This window comes from Diadema antillarum, unplaced genomic scaffold, assembly GCF_040938485.1.
Source record: "Diadema antillarum isolate AM-2024a unplaced genomic scaffold, OU_Dant_1.0 seq00000968_RagTag, whole genome shotgun sequence".
In the NCBI taxonomy this organism is placed as follows: Eukaryota; Metazoa; Echinodermata; class Echinoidea; order Diadematoida; family Diadematidae; genus Diadema; species Diadema antillarum.
The window spans coordinates 356297-381142 of record NW_027271813.1 but is presented as its reverse complement, the minus strand read 5'-3'; the positions used below and the strand labels follow the sequence as shown (position 1 = coordinate 381142).

Here is a 24846-nt window from a genome sequence, read left to right as displayed (position 1 = left end):
GAGTGAGACTAAAATGTGGAAAACAGAAACATAAAATCCCAGAAACATGATCATGAGTACGTGCTTGATCGTAACATAAGACAAATACATATGTCAAAGGTATAGATATGTGTCATTCAACTGATGTTTGATGTCTGGAAAAAAATATATCGGAAAACTGAAAAACAACGACACACGCTGAAACTACCACATATGACTTGCCCGCATGATTGTGTGCATAATATGCACATTTACTGGTTCACATGATAGGCCTACTCATTTTGTTCGCATATCTCTGACGGGGATGTGAAGAATGAAAACGAAACGGAATCAAATAATATGAAACTAGGAGCTGGTGGCAATCTACGATACCTCACGCTGATGATATTTCACATACCCCCTCCCCTCCCATATTAAATCAGAATTCCATCAACTGCCAACGATCCGTTACAGATTACAACTATGATTCAGATGCGTGAGCGAAGGGCTTTCGGCAAATCAAACGCTCAAACGCTGTCGCGGTTGTAGGTATAAAGTGAGCATGACGATACAAAAAAGCTATTTTCTCGAAACAACGAGCTTGCCTTCTCAGAAGAGGGATGTACCCACAGAGCGTGAAATTATCTATTTTGTCGAGTGAGAGGAGCAACAGATCAACGAACAATAGTTATCTGTTCCAGTTCTTCGTCTTTTATATTCATCCATCTCAATATGGTAGGTGGGGACGACGATATTTCTGTTTTGTGCACCATTGCCTGTGAATAGGATCCCACGGCATAGATACAATCGCAGCACAGTCATCAATGACTAAAAATTCCTTGCTTGATAAGAGATATTTCTTGTTTGTTTAAATTGGTCATCGTGTCGGTTGAAAGATCCTATTTGTCATCCATTGAGTGACTGATACCACCCCCCCCCCCCTCGTACCCTCTGCCAATCTACAGCTATGCAGTCAGCGAACGGCATACAGTCCCACAGGTTGTTCCTTCACACTTCAGTCTTTTTTTTTTTGGGGGGGGGGGGAGTGAAAAAGGACAACACATTTTGACCAGATAGATTCTTAGTTTCAGTGTATTTTATGATTCACGATTAGCCGTGTCAGCGTATGAATAATTGGCGTGACTCAGACCATTTTTAGCTTAAAAAGAAAAAGAAAAAGAAAAGACGAACGGGATTTTGATAAAGAGATAGCCTACAAGAAAAAACGGAAAGAAAAAAATCAATATGTAGATGCGTCAGCTACTTTTCTCTTAATTGAGCAACGAATTGCTGCGCCACGACGTACACACTAAAAGCCCAATCATATCCCTCTTTAAAGTGAACCCTCTCTACGTGGTCAAGTTCACTGTAGACATTTAATCACGATGGAATCCGACCAGGAGAACACAAGTGATAGGACAGTATGAAAAAAAGCCAAACCAAATCGGAATACAATAAGAACTATGATAGTATTGTAATTTCACAAGCTTTCATTCCACAATGGTATCGACAAAGAGAAAGCGCGCAAACTGGATGAGCTACTGTGATGTCACCGATGACGTCACCGTCTAAAGATATTTCATTGTAGAGTTTGCATAGATTAAAACAAAACTGTAGCATTGCTGCATAAGCAGTCAGCATGCGATATAATGAGATTTGAAGTTGGTTGCTATCTTGGAAAGTTGAATGAGTGATTAGAAGTTCAAAAATGTGTTACCCCCCCCCCCCCACAAAAAAAAAAAGAATAACACGAAATGAATCTTTGGTCCACTGGCTGACCGTTTCGCCTGCTTGTTTGTTGTGAAAGTAAAATCGTAAGAGTGACATACTACCTATTACTCTTTGTTCCATCTTGATTTCATTTCAACTTGCATATCAAATTCTGCAAATTACCATGCTTTTGACGTTCCATCCTAAAACATAACAAAGACGCTGACATTAAAAGGACAATTACCCTTTTGCGCAAATCATTGTGGGTGCCCACAAATTTTCGTTTCCTCGCCTTCACTGCCATAGAATGCACAATCAACTTTTATCTGATTTAAAGGTATATAATTTGAATACATAGAAATAATAACATAAATATTAATCAAAATGATTGGATGAGAGCTATCACGTAACCAGCCTTTTATTTGGTGTTCAGGCCCAACTTCACTTTTCACCTGCCAGGCGTTTATAGGATATGATGTCTATGACCTAAGTGTACAAACGACCTTACGTTTGCAGCAGCCAGCCGCATTGTTTGTGTATCGCAAAAGCGTAGCAATAATCATGTGTGCGGTTTAGTCAGCTCAGAGGTGAATCATGGTTACTGGAGGGTATAAATCATGTCATCAACTTATAAAACGAATGATGCACATCGCTTGATATATTTTGAACTGTTCAAAACTCATTCGGTTCCGTCTCGTCTGTTTCCGACTGTTCCACTGTTACTGTCAATGTATAACCAATACAAACGCCTTGTGTAATTTACAATATTTCCCTAGTTCTCAGAAGTTCATGGTTTAAATTCTGCCCATGTTAAAGGCGTATCTTGCACATGCGCGTGTCAGCTTCCATTCAGCCTACGTGACGTGTCACACGTAGTTACGCAATCAGAATTTGCAAAAATAAAAAAGCAAAACAAAACAGAACAGAAAAAACAAACAAAAAAGATACACTAGATTTAAAGTACCGTTGTCAATTCGAGAAACTTTGTGTTGAAATGCCTAATCCCCCGCACTCTTGCCTATGTACATCTGGATTTCGAGGAGGAATTACACCTTTAAGACAGAGCTGCTCCTACATCTTGTCGTGTGCTCAGTGAGGAAAACCAACAACTTTCTATCCCTCATTTTGCTAAGCGCCTAAGAAGGTCTTTGATAAAGGACCTCGATTCTATCTAGCTTGTAATGACGTCATTCTCTGGTGCGCGCCTCGAGCCATTCGAGTCACGATTAGGAAAAGTCGCACCTATATTCAAAGACTTACACGACTCAAACTCATCAAAAACATTCACGGAAATGAATAAGATGAACCCAAAACGTCCTTTCCATCCCAACTCCTTAAATATAAGAGTACGACTCAATCACCTTCAAAACACTTTATGGAAAGGAAAAAAACATGAACTCGGGAAGAACTTTTTTCTATCTCTTTTTGCTTTGCAAGAAACATTACTACTTCCTAAGGTGTTTAGCCTTGAATACGATCATTCTAAAGGCAAAGAAGGACTGAATTGCAAAACAGGCTTCAGTTTCTTTAATAGCTGTATCTCCTCCTTAAAAGATATTGTGTAACACTGCTCTTCATCTCCTAAGCAAGCAGTGATCTATAAGGCAGTATCTCCATTTCGTGTGAATCGGATGTAATTTGTTGCTTGGTCTCGCATGATTATGGTACAGACGGACTAGCTTTTGCTTTTTGAAAACTTGAAGAGTGTGATTGCAAAACAAGTTATGTCTATTCATATCAATTTGCGATATTCGCGATTGAAGCTGCTGAAAAGCACCGAACGCATGATATAAAGACACGGGACATTTGTAATCACAGCTTCAATGAAACACCTTGTTCTTTAACAAGCGAGGTTTGTCTGAAAAGGTTTCATTTTGTTCCAACTGATGATGGACTTACATTAAAATGTTTTAAAAATGTTTTGAAATGGCGCTTCACCCATTTTAGCGACCAAGCTCTTACTACACTTTGAGTGAGTTGTTACCTTTTTCTAGTTCCTCGATCTGCTGAGCAGTGAATGATGTTCTGTTCCTCTGCAGCTTCCTCTTCAGTCGAAGCCTTGCTTGGGCGTCTTCATCGTCGTCGGGTTTTGCATCATGTTCGCCTGCATCAGCAACAAAGGCAAAAAAAGAAGTCGATTATTGAGTCAATTACGAAGAAGCGGTACCAGTCCGCGCAATGGAGAAACGGACAAAACTCGAATGGCCCGTGTTTTGCTGTACTATAGCACAAGATAGTCACAGTTACCACAAGTTCAGTTCTGCTTTTCTATTTTTTTCCCCGGAAGAGAAGAAAGGCGATATAGTCGCCAGTCACTAATACAATCGCCTAAAGGTCAGGGAGAGGAAATGTTGAACTAAAGAGTCACTTGGCTTTAGCAGGGATGGACGAGTATACAGGAAATATTTCTTTCTTTCTTCCTCAAAATTGATTCCTCTCCTTCTTCTCTTTATTTTCTTATCTTCTTACTGAGAGATAAAGCAATGGATACAAGAAGTCGGAGCAGTGATGAATACCTCTGAAAAACTGCAGAGGAATAATGACACATAAAGTGTACCTCAGAACAAGCATGGATGAAATAGGGATAACAAAATTACAATGCTGTTGATGAAGTGCATATTGGTGATAGGATTGAAGGTTAGCCAAACCGCTATGAAAGATCATCACAAAGTGAAAGGGGCTTTCCTATCGTATCAACAGAGACTGCGAAACAAGGGTCAACAACATCAGACATGACACGAAGTGTGGCACCTTTCGCCGAAGAAATGACCAGAATATGGATGTATGAGAAAGGATCTTCGCAGAAAGATCTACACAAAATAATGAAGTATCAAGCTGTCAATCTATTTATCTATTTCATCCGTAACTCATAGTCTCCCCTCTGTCTATCTGCCTGCCTGTCTGTCTGTCTGTCTGTCTGTCTGTCTCTGTCTGTCTGTCTCTCTGTCTGTCTCTCTTTGTCTGTCTGGCATCATCTGTATCTCTGTCTGTCTCTATTTCTCTCACTTTCTATCTATCTATATATGAAGAGCTTGCTTCCAAAAGGCGCTAAATCCATCATTTTTCAATGGATTTAGCGCCTTTTGGTTGCAAGCTCTTCATATCTATCTATCTATCTATACCTATCTATCTGTCTACCTACCTATCTATCTATCTATCTATCTATCTATCTATCTCTCTATCTACCTATTTATCTATCTTTCTATCTATGTATCTATTTATCTATGTATCTACCTATATATTTATCTACCTATCTATAATCTATCTATCTATCTATCTATACATCTATCTATCTTTCTATCTATCTATCTATCTATCTATCTATCTATCTATACCTTTCTATCTGTCTACCTATCTATCTATCTACCTATTTATCTATTCACCTATCTATCTATCTATCTGTCCACCTATCCATCTATCTACCTATTTATCTATACTCCTATCTATCTATCTATCTATCTGTCTATCTATCTGTTTGTCTGTCTGTTTGTCTGTCTGTCAGTCTGTCTATCTACCTATCTATCTATGTACCTACCTCTTTCTCTCTCCCTCCCTCTATAATACCATCTCGATACTCTTGATTACTTGGTGGCCTAAGTTCATCCTGAGAGTCAGGTCGTTGGCGTCAGCTGAAGTACATTATAAAAACTTCGACAAATAATGTGTGTTACAAGGGAGCCGCCCATCTCAACATACTCCCTTATTCACTTCATCAAGACTGGGTACAGGGAACATGGATGAATATCTTAAAGATAATACAATACTGAAGATAGCGTACAGTATTCTCTCGACATGTCAAACCAAGGCATCGGGGCTTCTGCGCAGCAACCGCTGTAGCGTGGCATGCAGAAAGTTTTCCAAGTGTAGTCGCGGCTAATCCAAGTAACGTCAGTTTAAGCTAAGCTTGCTCTCAGAATAGCACAGCTTGCTCTTCCCTCTTTCTCCAACGTGTCCTCCTTTTGTCTCTTGATGTCTTCTTGCTCATCAATTTTGTTTTTCCTTCCTTTCTCGTCTCCGTGAAAGTCCGCCTGAAACAAGAGGACTACACGTCGAAAGCATTCGACAGTTAAGACGAATACGCGAGCCTCTCTTTAACAGTATCATCAGAGTCAACTCCGCGATTCTTTAGAATTCAGTTACCGGAAATAAACACACCAGCTGAAAAGTTTATCCAACTTTGTCCACGTGCATTACTCTCTAGAAGGTTGCTGCAACCATAAAGGTAAGAACACAGACGGATCTGCGGATTGCTATATAGTGCAAACGTCAGAGACAGTGACAGAAAGCCGGTGCACTAAAGTTGACTCCTTTCCGAAACTGCGGCCAGTGACAAACGTTTGTAATTTTCCCTTCTCAGCAGACTTTTGGAAAGGGCAGTAGAACTTTTTTTTTCCGCGCTGGCTAACTCACAAGTATTCCATATTCTAATGAGTGAAGAACAACGTAAAGTTTGGGAGTTATGGCAATTTCTTTTCCACTCTTTGCTAGAATAACCAGCGTCGGGATCGTAGACGCCAGTGCTGTTATCCCCAAAACCCAAGTTGCAGATTGCCAAAGAGGCGTGATGAAAAATTACCACTCCTCGCCGGAGATTTTCGACAACTGATGAAAAGAAACACTCCATTTCAAGTGCGTTCATTGACATCGCTTCACCAAAGTGCAATTTTCGCAATAAACAACGGAGAAATGGTGTCTTTTATTCCGCCAATAGTACATTCAATTGCAGCTTTTTATTTGTATGAAAAGACACAAAATGGTTCCAGAATTGGCGATCGTTTTCCCCCTTCTAAAGTGTGACAATGCACTGCTCTAACAAAAGTGCACGATTGCCTATTGGGCGCAGGGCGACAGAAAGTTTAGTTTCTCGCTCCTTTCGCGAACTCTTGTAGAAATAAATACTTTTCTCAGGTAGTCAAGGGAAGTACATCATACTGGATGACTAATTGCATTGTTCAAGTATGATAAATCCATCAGCTCATTTTTGTCTCAAAAGAACACAACACCACCAAACTGCCGCGTAGCGGACAGAAAGACAACAACGGGGAAAGAAAAAAGAAACGCATTGCATCTTAATTCCAAAGCTTCAAAATCTTACGTCGTCTGATCGGCACCTTCCAAAGAAAACAACAACAATATATGTAGAAAGTTGAAGCAGGAAGGAAGGGGAAAAAAGAGGACGGGCAATAAACAATATAGGCCTAAGTATAAGTATAGCATTCTTACTTTTGACAATCTGCATACGATACAATAGTGGGCCAGGAAACAAAGATGTAGAGAAACACACATCACACACAGTGACAAACACATGCACACACATTGTGCGTCGTATGAATGAAAGGGAAGAAAAAACAACTGCGCGATTTTACAGCCAATCAATCGCATACCTCGTTAATAACTATTCCACTCCGGGAAACACAATGGCAAATCTGCTATGCCAAGGCACTCTTACACCACCACTCCACACCGGGAAAAGAATGCGAAGTGTTTTGATATGATGATTGTAGTAAATTGAAAGAAATCAGAAGCACAAAGGTACTCTAATTTTCATACTTCCATCCAGCACGAGATATTTCCCCCTCTACATTTTGCCGTATCGTTATTTACAAAGCTGAAGTGATTCGTAATTCTGATTCCTTCTAAATTCTCTCTCTCTCCTTCTCTCCCTCTCTCTCTCTCTCTCTCTCTCTCCTTCTCTCTTTCCCACTCTGATAAAGCGATCAAGATCAATCGTGGCGACGCTATACACCTAATTAATTTCACATTGATACCCTTTTATAGGGACATTTTGAAGAAAATCTTAAAACCCTGCATCCAGTCTTTCGAGTGTCCATTTTTGTTAAACCGCATCATTACCAACAAATAAAGCGCAAGTCATACATTTTTTATCAGTTTTTTTTTTTTTTTTTTTTACAATATAATGTGTAGACATGTCGGTCATTGAACTCTGTATATCGTCATGTTTGTAGAAATGCACTAAAGTAAAGTAGGCACTTCTATGAAAAGCGTCGTTACAGAAATTTTAATCTTAAAGTAGGGGGGGGGGTCGTGGGAAAAGAAAAATAGAATCAACAACCCGACAACACGAATACAAAATAGCAATTGACTGAGTACAAGATATCAATAATTCTAGCAGGCTAAGGACCTCCTACAGTATGTGGTAACCTGTTATTCCACACACCTGCATATTATACACACACACAAAAAGTTATCTATACTTCTAGTGTCGCACTTGGCATACATAAGCTGTTGTTATGTCGGGCAAATCTATAAGCAGCAGACTTTCTGGCTGTCTGGTTAAAGCATCTGGTTAAAGCATATACGCCCTATCTAATTTGTATACGTTATTAGACATCTGTTGTACAGATGTATTATATTGTGTTTGTGTGATACGAGATTTCGTTTTGTTTCGTTGATTTTATCGTGTCAAGTTCCAGTTATAATGGAGTTTACGTCGAAGTAATGATGTTACAGTCTTTTGTTATATAGCTCGGGTTGAGACCATGTCCGCGCATCATTATGTCTTTAACATTTATTCTCAGATTTCAACTTTCATAGATTGACCACGAGGTTCTATTTGTTTGCAATATTATGCTTCCTATAGCTGGATTTATTTCATCTTGTTATGTTATTTGATGTATTTTTCATCGATATATCATGAGAATAGACTGATAATGAAAATTGAAATTGAAATTAAACACTCGGGCCAGGTGAGGTTGTTTAGAACCAGTTTCCATGGCGGTGAGTGGCTGTGACATTGCACCTTGTTACTCTACACGTGACTGTCGGAGAACCAAGAAAGTCCACAAAATGGGCAGGCCAGTCAATCCATTCCTTCCTCTTCAGCTTGTTATTCCAATTCTTTGTATCATTATTCGTGATTTTTAAACTGTGAATAAACAAACAAAGAAACTAGTCTGTTTACAAGCATGATGTGATGAGTCATCAAACCTCAGCTAGAGAATTCCAAGAACATAATATTTGGGACGCGGGACAACGCCAGGTGCACAGATTTTTGTTTGTTTGTTTGTTTGTTTGTTTGTTTGTTTGTTTGTTTGTTTGTTTGTTTGTATGTTTTTAAATCAATGGGGTGTGCTAGAGAGAAGGGAGGAGGAGGAGGAATAGAAAAACATTAACCCATTGTCTAAGGAAACCCGACGAACCACGTATCGATCTATGATCATTTTCATCACATAGCCTTTTATTAATGGAACAAGATACGTTTCTATAAAGATGATAATAATATGTTACATCGAATATACAGTAACTATCATTCTTTTACGTTTGTAGGCCTTATATACATGAATTTTGGGACTGAAATGAAAGTTAAAAGGATCGAATAACCATCATATATCGGAGTCATTTATAATGGGCTCTGTCTGTCGCTTACTGCAAAGAAATATTTTGAAATCACTGCGCCTGTGTTGTCACTTTTATCTATCGTCTCTCTATGCAATTATTTATTTCAGAATTTCATCATTTTTTTTCATCATTTATCTATTCATTTACTTACTTGCTTGTTTATTTATGTATGGAATACTTCGTTTATTCATCCATTCAATCACTCACGTCCTCATCCATCCATTTATGCTACTAATTCATTCGGTGATTAATAATCATACATTCATTAATTTTGCGCTTTTATTATGACGGGAAATGGGTGGCGCGCAGACATTATCACCAAAAGGTTTGATGTTGTTACAAAGAGTCAGAAACGTGATTTTGAGTAGTTCCTAAACTGACAGGAGCCATGTGATTGGTTACTGCTTGTTGTCATTTATGGCTCACCTTGTCTATTTTTGTTTGTGTTTTGATATAGTTTTCTTTGTTTAGAAAAACTAGTAACAGAAGCTACAACCATGGAGCTATACTGCAACGTTCAACAGTGCCCACGCGCCAACGCCAGAGTAGTTGCTCGTGTCTGCTTTGTACAGCAAGAGAGTAGCGAAGCTATGCAGAGCATTGTATCATGCCAAGATTGTATTATTTGCTCACAACACGGTGCTTGTAAGACACAAATATTCAGAGTTCTGTTTTATAGGTTACTTCGCGTTTAGATTTCTGTAAACTCCTGACTCGGCCTGGGAGAGCATAGAGCGTGGCGCATCGCTTTAGAGCGCCATCTTTTGTCACATTTTGTGTATCTATAGGTATTGTTAATTATATATAATATGGAGAGTTCTGCGTGGCATTCAGCTAGAGGCCTGGGTCTATACATGCGTGATTTGTGTGAATCTGAGTTTGAGCATGGATTTATTTCACGTGCCCTCAAGGGTAGAAATCAGAATGATGCTCAGAGGTAAGCGCTCATGAGGCCGACAGCTTGAAAGTAACGGCACCCCTCCCATCTCTTTCCCCTGTTAAACAGACGTCAGATTAGGGTGTGAAAGAGATCATACAAAAAACAAAAACAAAAAAACAAAAACATAAACTGACCAACTGCGAGAGTTGCGTGGTTTGTTGAATTGTACAAAAATATCATGCAGTATTTGTGTTAGTACGTAGGATCTCGTTTTAAATTCTTATATTACTGCAAACCCATCCTCCTTGCATGATGATAGGATTCAACCTCCACCCCCCCCCCTCCCGAAGAAAATACACAAAAAAGAATATACAAACAAACGCAACAAAGAAAAGCAATCGGGGAAAAAGCGGGAAAATATTAAGCAAAGGCAGAAATACAAAAAGAAATAACGATACCTGATAGACAAGTCGAATTAATGGTAAAATAAAAAAACAAACACAATAAAGAAATGCAATCGATAGAAAAAAAGTCAAGCAAAGGCAAGAATATAAAGACAAAGAAATTCTGATAGCCAAGTCGAATTAATTATGTGTTGAAGTCTTTTAAGGGTCATTTTAATGCCCTGTTTTATTTCCTTGTCGGAAACGATCAATGTATGTTCCATCAAAATAACTTTTCCTTTATGTCATGGATGTAGTTCATGCCATCTGTATTGTTCATATAGCAATAAAAGAAACATAAGTACAAATGCCGACATAAGAGAGAAGCAAACTTCACGCATCGCTGACAACGACTGAACACAGGATTGGCCAGATGTGATTCTTGTCGATGAATAGCGCCAACTGTAGTCTGATGTTGATTATGAACTAAAAGTATTTCATTCACTGATCTTTATAGAAAATATCTGGATATCTCATATAGACCAGTTGAATTGAAGCTACCGCGTCGCCATTTTACCATGCATATTGCCTTGCATTTTGTGTACTGAGCTCGCGACATCATGTGATCTTCGTGACGGTCTCTTGTTTGAAAATGTGTGCAAATGCCCATAGAGTGCGTGGTAAGATGGCGGCGGGGCGGCTTCACTTGTTTGTACAGTATGAATGGGTTAATGAGATATCTAGATATCTCCCACCTATCGAGATCAGTGATTTGTATATATACATACATACATATATATATATATATATATATATATATATATATATATATATATACATACATACATAATATATATATATATATATATATATATATATACATACATACATAATATATATATATATATATATATATATATATATTTGTTTATTCATTATCGTTATTATTATTATCAGTATCATTATTATCATAATCATTATTATTATCATTATCATTATCATTTTACACGGAGCTAAATGCATTACACTGCCCAAACATGAAGAGTAGCACTGTGCTATTAAGATCTACACTGAAACGTCAAAGCAATACAATGATTTTATGTGGGATATTAACTGCAAAATTGGAAAAGGTTTTGGATCCGTGCATTAAAAGCAAGGGATGAAGTGCTTGCATTATATTATATAATGTTAGAACGACTCTTTATTGAACGTCTGTTAAGATGGTATATGATTCTTAACATCATTCTCACGTACCAAACATTTTTTATAGGTTAACGTTCCTATAGTATGAGTACTTAAGTCAATATTATGATTTTAAGGGAACGCAAACCCAAAGAGCAAGTTGGATTGAGTGAAAGCAGTAACATTAGAAGAGCACATAAACGAAAGTTTGAGGAAAATCGGATAATCCATGCAAAAGTTATGAATTTTTAAAGTTTTGGTGTTCGAACTGCTGGGTAAGGAGACTACTAGAGGTTATGACGTATGAGTGGACTATAATATAAAGAAAATATAAGGGGAATTCAGTAAAAAATCATTTTTTATGAAGATTACACATTCCATCAGCTTGATACTGACATATGTTAGGGGTAGCACTTATTCCCCCTGCTTTCCGAAAGCGGTTAGTCAAGTACTCTTTCATTTTGCTAGAAAAGTTAATTTTTGTGGAATTCCTTTTATATTTTCTTTATATTGTTGTTCACTCATACGTCATAATCTCTACTAGTCTCCTCATCCAGCGGTCCCAACACCAAAACTTTAAAAATTCATAATTTTTGCAACGATTGTCCGATTTTCCTCATACTTTCACTGATGTGTTCTACTAGTGTTAATGCTTTACTCAATCCACATTGCTCTTTGGGTTTGCGGTCCCTTTAAGAGGCATTAAAGCAATGTGAAACTAAAATGGAGTTCCATTCTTTCAAGTAACATGCAATAGGATGCTCAGAGACTCAACTCTTTGTGCAATCTCGTTGTAGTATAAGTGAACTATTGAACTCAGATCTGCCCCTAGCGGAGATATCATCTGAAAAGTTTGCCTCTACTCATAACATCATCGAGAGCGTTTGCCAAGATGTGCGGTTATTGTTTCCAATACACGATTATGTCAAACGTTTTAGAATGTATACCCCGACGCTTGAGTCAAAATACCAATACTACGGGTTGAGCGATATATTTTAATACAATAACGTCATCCAGATAAAACGGAAAAAAAGTGCAGCTATTTGTAGAATGTCGCTGCCGAACGCATTGCGTACATGGGGAATCCAGGTACTATTGTGGCAACAAAAATAACCGCGTGCCCTGCCCGACCATTTTACAGGTATTTTCCATATGCATTCATTACAAAATTACGTCGAAGCTGCTGCCATTCGCTCTTTGTGATTCTAATTGTGGCTGTAAGGTGACTGGAATAATAGCTAGAAAACGCTAGCGAAGAGAGAGAGAGAGAGAGAGAGAGAGAGAGAGAGAAATAGGGAGAGAAAAACATAACAATTTCCCCACTGCCTGGTAACTAGAAGGGGAGAAAGAGAAGAAAAAAGAGAGAAAAAATATCTTACTGTCAAAGTCATACGGAGAAAAAAAAATCGCGAATTCATGGGGGATTCGCCAAAGGCAATTTTTCAGCAATGAAAGGGGCACATTGAGCTTGGGGAAGGAATTAAAAGAAAAAAAAAATAGATGAAAAAGAAAGAGAGAAAAAAAATGAGGTGGTAGGCGCGTACATTCATTGGGTATCTTAAATATAAAAACAGTCCTTAACAGGTCATGATGAAAGTACAGCAACCCTCAACACAAAACGCACGTTATGTCAAGACAAAATGAAAGAAAGAACAGCGAAGAAACAGCAAACAGTCATGAGAGAGAAAGAGAAAGAGAAAGAGAGATAGACAGAGAGAGAGAGAGAGAGAGAGAGAGAGAGAGGGATGAAGATTAAAACAGTCAAACGTCATGAAAGCAAAAGGCATCGTGAATGGTTGCCCCTCATGAACATAAGATTATATTATACGATGTGTTTTATCTGAAGAAGCAATGTAACAGCGTGCTTCGTCGCCTTAACAGCTGATTACATCGGGTAATGATCATTGATTCGCTCGTGTTTTCATTCCAATCGTCTAGAAATAATCATTCTTTATGATCGCCTTTCTTTCTTCAATTTTTTTTAAAACACACAATAATCATTTAACTTGCAGTGCGAATTCCATACATCTCTGATGCCGGAATATACTCCTCACTAATATTCAAATTTGGAATGTCACCCCTAGCTATGGAGGACTATACAATACATTTCTTTATTTAAAAAAAAAAAGAATGTATACCACCAGTAGATACATTATGTTCTCGCAATACAACACTCAAAGACATAATATTATGATAGTCACCAATTTCACCCCTGTCTTTGGTCTATTCCTGGCTTGAAATGCAGATGAATTATCATAGTTTGTTTGTTTGCTTCTTTCATTAGTTTGACATCATTTCCTTACCTATTTCCTTACATATTTGCACAAAAATATGTGCAAAACCAGTGCGTATACAATAAGAGCAAGCACGCAAAACAAACAAGATATGATCCATATGGATTACTATTTTTGGCGGAGAACCCGTCGTACTGAGCGTTATTTTGAATTTCAAGAGCCTGTCCCTTTCCTTGTATACTTTCCCCTTCCGAATGAACCTTTTATTTTCTGTGCCGTTTTCTTTTGCTTCGTTTTCCATTTACGTTTCTGTTTGGTCATTTCCTCATTCTGAAAGGGAAAAGGGACGACGGGGATGTAGTGTAAAGTGAAAGTTACCAGCCGACATCCCGAGATTTTTATCTCGTCCGAGCTTTCACAGCGGTGGGATGCACCGGCTGAAAGCAGCAGACACTGCCTGGCTCATGCGGTACGCTAAGCCCTTACTCCCGGCTGTTCGATGTCTGCGGAAAGTGACGAGGGACCATAACCGTGCACGTATTACACGCAATTAAAAGCCCCCATTGGCGGGAACACTCAATGATCACCATCAGATCAAATAATGACTCAAAAATGAAAAAAAAACACAGAAAAAAAAATAGGCGCCAATGACGATTGTGTGCTGCTTCGGAGAAAAAAAAAGAGAAGGAATTAAAGAGCAACAATACATCAACATTAGACATTGAATTCTAAAGGAAAAGAAAAAGTTCGTTAATTCCGCGGACACAGTGATTGATAGAAAGAGTTTGGTTACATCAGCTCCATGTATACCGAGGTCTCTAACGCATACTTCGGCTTTTTACTGGATGTCGAACATTTCTTTTGCCGGGTTAAATTGAAATTGATGAAAAAAAAAGGCTCACATAGGAAGCGTGGAATAATCTATACTGTCGACATAAAGGCCGTCTTCTGGGAAAACTGTTTTCGTATTCAGAGAAGTAAGCGGATTACACGAAAGTGATTACTGAAATAAAAACCTTCACTGAGCAGGATTTGTACAAAGACGGACGTCTTCAGACTGAGTTGATACGTGGGCACCAATACTTTCACCTCGAGTGGCATTGTGAAGGCGGAGTGGGAAGGAATTACGAACACAAACAGACATGATACGCGCTTTGTGTGACGAGAACGCGCGCGTTGACAGCGTGATTTCTTTTTCTGGCACAGGTGGGGAGTGAACGACGACGCAGATAGTGTCCGTACGTGCACGAGTTTTCCATTGCAAAGTCGTCTCGTCGACACGATGGGTTCTTTTCATGTTTGTGTGTGTGCGTGTGTGTGTGTATGTGTGTGCATGTGTTCAATTCATAAACATTGAAACAAAAAAAAAACCACGTAAGTAGTTATGGAAAAATGTGAGTAAAAGTAAACTACTTTGCAACATCAGCAGGAGAGAGAGAACTCTCGGAAAAGACAACTTTATTCAAAATTAATACTACTACTTCCCACAATGATAGAAATAGTAATGAGGAGGATGATAATGATAATAATGACACGATTGTAACAACGATAATTGTTGATAATAATGATGATAATAATGATAATGATGATAATAATGATAATAATAATAATAATTATTATTATTATTATTATTATTATAAAAATAATGACAAAACCATTTATTATCTATTTCTCTTCCGTTCTGTTATAATCATAATACTTTGAAAGGTTGAAGTCTCTGGAATGCTACTATCTCCTCGTAAAATGAAATATCCCCCGAACTTCGCCAGTGGTCTCACATTCAAAGCAGCCTTAAAATTGATAGTACACATATTTTGACTTACAACAGGTATCTTACTAAAATATTAAAATACTCTATAAATGTATGGCCATTTCGTGACAAAGTTTTATTGGGGGAAAAAGTTGTGAATGAAAAGAGAAAGCAGCATGCTGATGCTATTTTGAATGTTCTGGATATTTGTTGCAGTTAAAAAAGAAATACTCTTTCTTATGAATGTAATCGGAAAAACTTAACGACGATGTCATAGAATGTTCTTAGTCACGTACTTTTTGATATATGATTTTATATGATATATTAAATTATACATATTATGTATTATTAACTGATGTTCTATGCTGCGCATGGCAAAGTACATTACATTTCATATTAAAACCCTTTTACTTGTAATGGACAAGTTCATTACTTCACTTCCTCTTTGATAGCACTCGTTACGGGCATTCCAAGGACCTGGTTTCATATCTACGGAAGAAATGAACCTACCGACAGGCCATAGGTCAATAAGACTCAACTAGCGTTGCCATGGTCGTTAATAATAACAATCCTCTTTTTTATTTGATATATAGCAACAAATAGGATTATTTTCAACCTATATACACGTAGTTATCAACATCACTCTTCCTGATATTAACAAAGCAATGTGGCGATAATATCATCATAATGTAATATTTCCCAATTAATGTGGGATATTGATCTGCTATCAACTGTTGACGAATTCTGAAGTAGTCGCCGTGATCTATGCTTATGGGTTATAGTACATTTTCATGAACTTGTCATTGTTGCTGTTGCTATGCATCCCATCATGCCTTTATAAGATCTCATCTTGCTAGAGAGTTATTCTCACTGGGCCAAGATATTAGAGTACAGGTGGATGCAATGTGATAGTATAAACACTATCTGGTGTAAGTATGGATGTTTGCGAAACAGTGATATCGAACATGGCGGTGATGGCTTCGCTTTTCAAACGTGTTAACATGTTACCTCGGATATTGAAACACCTTGTTTTGTGCTATTTTCACCAATTCTTTCTTTATCTTTATATCTTTTTTTTCAGCGTCCATTGTGAATTACGACTATGTAATATAGCAAATAGTCGATATTTCTGTCTCCAGCCTTACCCGTCGTATCGTTCGGTGATTTGAAAAAAAAAAAAATCCATGCCACATGGCACAATAATTGCCTGATATAAATACATTACTTCCAAGCCATCGCTCCTTAAAATTTTTGCCATTTTCATTCTCATATTTCGCCGAATCTTTGCTGTGCGCCTAGCCCCGCTACACCTCTCAACTATACAAACCCGAGGGGAGCGCGTTATGAGTTGAACTACGTAATTTTTGCAATTACGCCACGCTTCGCCGACGAAAATGCCCTATCCGCACTTCTCGCCACGAAGGGGTAATTTTATGGACGGGCATCAACGGCAACAGACCGACGAAGGATTTTTACTTTTTCCCCCTCTTTTTCTCTATCTACATTCCCCTCGTCGCATCTACATCTACTGCTTCTACATACTATCGGCAGTTTTCCCATAGTGTACCCTTTGCACCTTTTTTCCCTATACATCCCATGTGTTTGGCGATCTCTCAAAAGCCAAGTTTTGAATGTACACACATAAATCATAAGCATTCATTCTTACTTCGATCAGTTCATCCATCAAACCATCCATCCATACATACATACATACATACACACATACACATACATACACGCATACATATACATACTATACATACATTGTACATACATACATACATACAAATTGTACATAAAGTCAACACAACATACCCACACTCACACGTACGAATGTTGATATCATTTTTCTAATTCCCAACATGTTATGCTCCAAAGTTGGTTTGTATGCTAGCTATAATGAAATCACTGACAAAAGACTTAATTTGTGTATAAAAAAAAGTAAATATCGTTATTTCTATTAAGGCCTCCGATGGATATCATTTTTTGCTAAAAGAGTATAGATCCTTCTATTTTCATCGTTTTGCTGGTTCTTGCATGGACATCCTACGAGATTTATTATTCAGACATTAATTCGCCATACCCGTGATCATGATCATCCTCCTACAAAGGAATTCCTGCCAAGACATCCACGTAAAACCTACCATGTCATGAATGTTGTTCATTCCTTGTCCCTTGCCCCCCCCCCCCCAATTTTCCCTCCTCCGCCCCTTCTTTTTTCCCCTATCTCTTTACCTCACCCCTCAATCCCGAATCGAAGTTATTCCGTTATTGTCCATATGCCTCCTCTCTATTCTACGCCTTATATTCCCGCACGTATTCTCCCCCATTCGTGTTTTCCCCCCTTCCTTCATCTTCGTCTTCTTCTTCCTCCTCCTCCTCCTCTTCCTCTCCTTCATTCGTGGCACATTACACCCCAGGAGTATATCCGTCCTTCCACTTGACTTGGGAGCGAGTCTGGCTTTGCCTCAAGGTAATATCGAAGACAAGGTGTACGTAAACACGGCTGGCGAGTGAAAGTAGCTGCCACACCGAAAACGGGTAGTTATCTTTTGCTATGTAGTCGATCGTGCTGGGATCAAACTCTCTTCTCTTCTGATCTCTTCTCTTCTCGGGTTTTCTTCTTTGTTTTTATTTTTTTTTCAAGGCACCTGTTAACAAACTAATATAGACTGTAAAGGAGTAGAGGCGTTACGCACTCGTAGGAAAGAGCTCGTTTGTAATTACGTTTATATTCGTCGGCTTATTGATCCATTTTGGAGTGGCAGAGTGTCCTAGATGACCACAAACTCCATCAGACATCTCACAGGACAGCTGTACCACAAACTTCAAAGTCTGTCGGTCACGCACATCCCTCAGGGACAGAAAAGGGGAAAATGAATGCGTAAAATGTACATAATGTTTATGCATGCGCCATTGCGGAAGTGAATGTAAGGTCAAACTAAACCCCTACTTCCTCAATTGTGTTTCAGAGGTCAAACCTAATAGACTCCAGCAGGAATCAAGCACTATGAAACGCAATGAAAAGGAACAGTATAACAAACTACAATAAGCGAACTCCAGATCATGACCAGTCAAACAGTGTTCTGTGTGAAGTATGTTGGATGAACGCATTTAAATTTTACTTTATTTATACCAAAGAAAGAAATCCGTTGTATATAAATGAAAGAAGGCATGAGATTAAAGTTAGTCTGTTTTGTTTTAAACGCGGTTATAACAAGTTTACCATAACTTGTTTATTAACCATCATTTATCTTTCACGCAGTCGGATGTAGGCCAAGGTTAATTCCTGATTTATTCTGTGTTATGTTTTGTTGAAAAAAAAAGAGTGAAAATGAAAAAGAAAAACACGAATTGACCAAAAAAAAAATGAACTTAATTGATCGTATTGACCAATGCCATAGAAACAGACGCAAAAACACACAAACACACAAACACATACCATAACCGGCACACACATGCAGGCACTATGAAACAAAACAAACAAACAAACGAAAAAAACAAACAAGCACACAAACAAACAGGAGACGCCAGAAGTGTAATCTAAATCTATATATTGATCCTATTGACAATTGTCACAGAAACAGCCGGAAACCACATAGACAGACACGTATCAGAAATATGTACAGTGTACGCAGTAAAAAGCAAGTAAACATTGTCAAATAGAAAAACACCAGGAGTATGATTTGTTACCAACATCGAGGCTAAAATATGGTGTATAAGTCGCCAACAAAAAAAAAAAAAAGGGGGGGGGGGTCCTTTCAAAATAATGATGCCGTCATAACCACAATAAATGTGCCACATTATCTAACTCGAATCAGTTCTGATCATAATAATAATAATGATGATAAAAGATAAAAAAACATACAGAAAAATGGGGCGCACGTCCTTAAAGATATAACACTTCTTTCATTGTATAAAATACGTCACATGAGGGCTCCATCAAGCACCTTTATGAAGGATTTGTCGTTACTATGGAGATTCGAGAGCTCTCCTGAGAAGACCGAAATTGAAATGACAGCGTGGTAAAGACCGAAGGAAAAATATCGGAAGATAACAATGACAGCAATAACAATGCGTCGTGCTCGGCAGTTAGATAAACAATGTTTTCTTTTTTATTCCCCTCTCTTTTTTGATTCTTTTTTTTTTTCATAAACAAGTCTGACAAGTATACAGTTAACAAGAAAATAGATGAAAAAAAAAGACCCGATAATGCGATTCAAAAGTCCCCCCTCCATGTGGATGGAACGCACATCATATCACATCAAAAACACCTCGGCAGTTCCTGTCGACCATGACCCAAACGTGAACTTTTTTTCCGCTATAAATTACCAGTGGGGATCAAGTCGAGCGGAAAGGTGTATAGCGTACGCGCATTTGGACCCCAGGTATTCAGGTATAGCTCCAGTGAGGCGGACTTTGCCGCACAAGAGTAGCTTTAATATACTTTACCCCCTCGCGCACTGCAAAAGAGAGATTGGGGGCCAAGTTTGCGACTTGCGTTGTAGTATCTCAACTCTATCATGTTGCAGTGGGAAAAAAGGGGGATGGTGTAAAACGCGACAAAAAGATTTTGTAAAAACAAAGCAAAACATAGTTAAGCAAAGCAAAGACATTATAGAATAAGTATCTTATAGAGTAAATATGCCACTGAATTTTGAGCTGATTTTTAACAGAGAGGAATCGTCCCCACCTCACGCAATACAATCAAACAATATGTCAGCGCCTTACAATTCCCACTTCAGTCCGTGGGCTTACAAAATACCATTTTTAAAAGTAATAATTTGGTCGATTAGTTACGTTTTACAAAACACTTTCTGCCAAGAGTATAATAGGCTCTATAGCTCTATTATTTCAGAGGATGTTTTGTAGTTTTTGTAAATTGATTGAAAAATAAAAATAAAATCAGTGACGACTTCAGTCCTGTTCATTGAGGGACTACTGAAGTGAAGGCACGTGCTCATCCGACAATTGCAGCATTTATTTCATGAGGTAAATAATTATTGTATTGTTACATGTTTCTTGCCTTCAAACAGCAATAACACCAACATCGATAAATAATTACGATAACAATAATGATGATGATGATAATAATAATAGTAATTATTATTGTTATTATTATTATTATTATGATGATGATAAGTAGGCCTATACTAAACTAAAAAGTTTTATGTCAGAATAAATCCAAATACAGACGACATTCTACTCGAATAATGACAATGATAGTAATGATATTGATAATAATGATAAGTAATTCTGACTGGAAGCACTGTTTCACGCTTTCAAAGGTTTCTCAGAAACCGTTCAGAACTTACACAAATATTTCATCCTATGCACCGAATACTAACAAATCATAAAAGCTTATTATTCATCATAGTTTAGAAAAAATAAAAACAAAGAGAGTTCAACCGTACTGCATGGTACTCCATGATTCAATTGAGCATGGAAATGCAACATCAATTCACATTATATGATGACAAAGTCTCTGCTGATATCTTTAGCTGAAATTAATCTTCTGAAGATCTAACCTAAGAAATCTTGGCAAAGGGTTCAACTCTATTTTCTTTTTTTAGCCATTTTTGGTTTATTTTTTTTTAGGTATAAAAAGAAAATTGAGTATTAACTCACCTTTACACTTTCTATTCCGCATAGAAGTCGCAACATAACTTTAACAAGCAGTAGCGCGAAGTGTGCGAGTTATAGTGCGTGAACTCGACGGCTAAAAATATTATCATTATTCGTTTCCTTCCGACGATCTACAATGCAAAGTTATTTTAATGCTAACAGAAATGTAATGAGGCGAATTGAATCGGAAGAATCAGCCCCGAGGTCAGGTACGGGAAGACATCGCACAACATTTGCTTTTGTTGTCGGCAGGCAGCAGCGCGGAGAAGGAAGAAAAACCTACATCAGTCGCTATATATTCGTTACGCACACATGGCATGCAGGGCGTACGCGGAGACTGTGTCACGATCTTGTGGGAGCATGCAGGCTGGAGCCCTCGTGTATGCGTAATTTGAAACATAAACACATTCATACTTATTCACAAAGACTGGGCGAAATGATGGGGGAAGGGGGCCACAAAAGTAGGAAAATGCTTCGAAAAACTTGCAGGAGTAGCCCTAGAATTATCTATTCTTCAAGCTTTCTTCTTCATGTCTCCACAAAATGAGGACTTTTGTAAATACAGGCGTCGGCCTTGCAAAAAAAAAGATATGATATTGGAACGAAACAGATATTGCCCAGAAGTATAATAACAAAGTAATTGTATTTCATTTCGTTTAAAGGGATGGTACAGTATTGGTGGAGATGAGAATTGGGCTTTTAACTTTTTGTGAGATACCAAGAAAACACTTATGAAATAGTGGAGAGCATACCATTTTATTCAGAGGAATTCAAAGTTTATTTGATGAAAATCGGGTTTGGAATGACTGAAACATCCAAAAACAAAGAAAAACAAAGCAATTGTAATAAAGTGTGGGTCCCACACTTATTAGAATCGCTTTGTTTTGGATATCTCAGCCATTTTAAAACCAATTTTCATCAAATAAACGTTGAATTCCTCATGGAATTAAATGCTCTTTCATATTTCATGAGGGGTTTCTCATTATCTCACCCAAAAATGTTAGAAACCTGAAATTAGGTCTCAACAAAAACTGTACGATCACTTTAAGGACAGATTATAGGACAAAGAGACTAATAGAGTTTATGAATGCTAATTAAAAGTATATAGGAATAGCAACAATAACAAAAGCCACCGGCACTTAAAAAAAGAAGATCGGACACCTGCAAATTTGTCTTTGTATGGAAAGTTCCAACACATCTAAAGCGTAACCAATTTACCAATTTGCCTGTACTGAAAAAAAGCTTTACAGATAAGAATGCACAGATATGAATTCGAAAAAGTGAGCAGTAACTGGAATTAGACATTATTTATTTTCTCTCACAACCAGCAACTTTAAAACAAAATGATGATGGTAATAATAATAATAATAATAATAATAATAATGATAATAATAATAGTAGTAATATGAATAATAATAGCAATAGTAATAATATGATGTAAACAGTTGAATAGCAAGGCAATTTATGTCCTTTCCCCATTAATGCAGTGTACAGAGATCATGTATTTTTGTCTCCGACAGTAAAATTTCCCTTTATTCTAGATTCCGTCACCAATTATTTGATAGTTGCCAACAGGAGCTTAATGACGCAGAAAAATCTGCCTTTGCATCTTGTAAATATTGTGAATAAGTTGCTATAATTAATCAAAGACAAGATCGGTCAAACGGCTTTGAAAAAAATAAGAAGGCAAGATATACCCATGACTCCTTTATGACGTCATATGACCGTACCTATGTGAGAAATCTTTGTGTCGAAAGAGAGATACACAATCTGTCTCATGGATGTCCTTGAAAATGACAGCTCAACCTACAATATTCCCTTGGGGCGTTCTTACAGAAAAGATGATTTTTTTTTTCAAACTTGATAACATGACTACATTTTATAACAGGATTTTGCTCTCTCTTCGGTCTCTCTTCATGATTTTATGTTCATACCTGTATCTACTCTACTTCCCCCCCCCCCTCTCCTTCCCAATCTCTTTATCCTTTTTTTTTTTTTCAGAGCAGTACATATATTCCTCTCTCACTCTCAGAAGGAAAATATATTTCTTCTACATCTTGCATTTTCTATTACATCGCCTTCCTTACTTTCCTCATTATTTCATGATCAAATCCTGACCCGAATACTCTGCAATCTCTTGTAAACACTCTATCATTTTGCCTAACTTTTTCCCCCGTCTCCTGATTCAACGCCGGTGATTGAAGGAAAGGGGGGGGGGGAGACAAAAAAAAAGTGAGAGAGGGGGATAGATAGAGAGAGAGAAATATATAGAAGAGAATCATATAAAAAGGGAGAGAAAGAGAAAAAAGAAGAAGCGTGCCTCTCCTTCCACATGCAATGGCAGAGAAAGGGTAATTTCCTGCGCTGCATCCACCTCCTTCAATATTTTCTCCGTCATTGCTTCTGCTCGGCTGCGCGCAAAAGTACGCTTACCCGTCGCGCCTAGCTTGCGAGAAGTCCAACTTCCACCCAGCCGACGCGCTGGGGGAACGGTCCGGCGACATTGACTGTGGGATTTTCACGTCTTTAGATCGCCCCGCTCCCCTCATTCGCGCTGCTGCCGCTCCGCCCGCGAACCCTCGGCGGAATTGCCGGGGCCTCGCGCCGTCAGCTGCGGAGATTTGAGTTGATTCGAGCGGAAGGAATATGGATAAAACTATCGAATAGGTGGAGGAAATAGAGGGATGCGATGAGAGAAGAAAAAGAAGGGGAAAAAATACACACGGGCGAGGATGAAGAAAAACAGGATGTTCAAGACATTGCTAAAAAATGATGGGGTGCTATGCCCTATGTATTTGCGTCGTACAGGCTTTTGTTTAGGCAGTCATCTTACAAAAACTCTACTCTATTCTTTTATCTAATTATCAGTTCCTTATTGCCTATCAAGAATATTATCAATTCACCATCGGAAAACACACGAAATCATGTCGGTTGTCCCCTGTTCAGAAAATTATTCATTCAGTTCTATCTTTTACCATCTATTGATAAACTTACGAGTGAAAGGTTTCAGTCTACTTCATAAAAGCTATCAGAGAACGCAAAGACAGATAGAGAGACATAATTCCATCGTTGTGACTACTGTGTGTGTGTTTGCGTGTGTGTGCGTGTGTATATGTGCGCGCGCGCAATCAGTTTTACCAATAACATGAAGGTGATAATGTTCCTGAAATTTCGAGGTAACAAGGTATCTACTAGATTTATGCATTTACTTTATTGCAACAATATCAAGTTTATCCTGAGGAGTTTGATCAAGCTGTGATACAAATTAATGCAGGGATTGTAATGGCTACAAGCTGTCACACATCAATAAAGCGTTAATGTTCTTATTAGGCAACTACAGTATAAATGATAACAATAACAATCGAAAATGACAATCGTCACATAATGTCTCGGGTGAACATTTTGGCACCCCCTGACAAGAAGAGTCAAACCTCATAGAGTCAATGATTCATCCTTTTCCCTCTTTCTTGATATCACTCAGTTTGTTGGTTTGTTTGTTTGTTTGTTTGTTTTACTATTTTTATCGCAATGTACTTGCTGCCTCTTTGCTAACTTTTTGCACATACAATTTTGTACAAATTGACCACCAGCGACATAATCATGTTGAGAAGGTGGAGCGTTATTTTTTCTTTCTTCTTTTTTTTTTCGAAAAAGAAAAACCCAGACAAAACTAAAGTTATCATATAGAAGGAGGGTAGGCGATTCAGATTTTAACTTTTTGCGAGATAGCTGGAAACCACTTTTGAAATATTAAAGAGCATACAA

The 24846-nt window shown here is 38.0% G+C and overlaps 1 protein-coding gene across 1 annotated transcript in view; it reads right to left on the bottom strand.

Annotated features, from left to right (window-relative positions):
• LOC139741975 (paired box protein Pax-6-like) overlaps positions 1-24846 on the bottom strand; it is an 86086-nt gene that overhangs the window by 15115 nt on the left and 46125 nt on the right. Inside the window, exon 4 of the mRNA XM_071652539.1 lies at positions 3653-3772. Coding sequence (XP_071508640.1) covers positions 3653-3772 — 120 coding nt within the window. The remainder of the gene's footprint in view (positions 1-3652; positions 3773-24846) is intronic.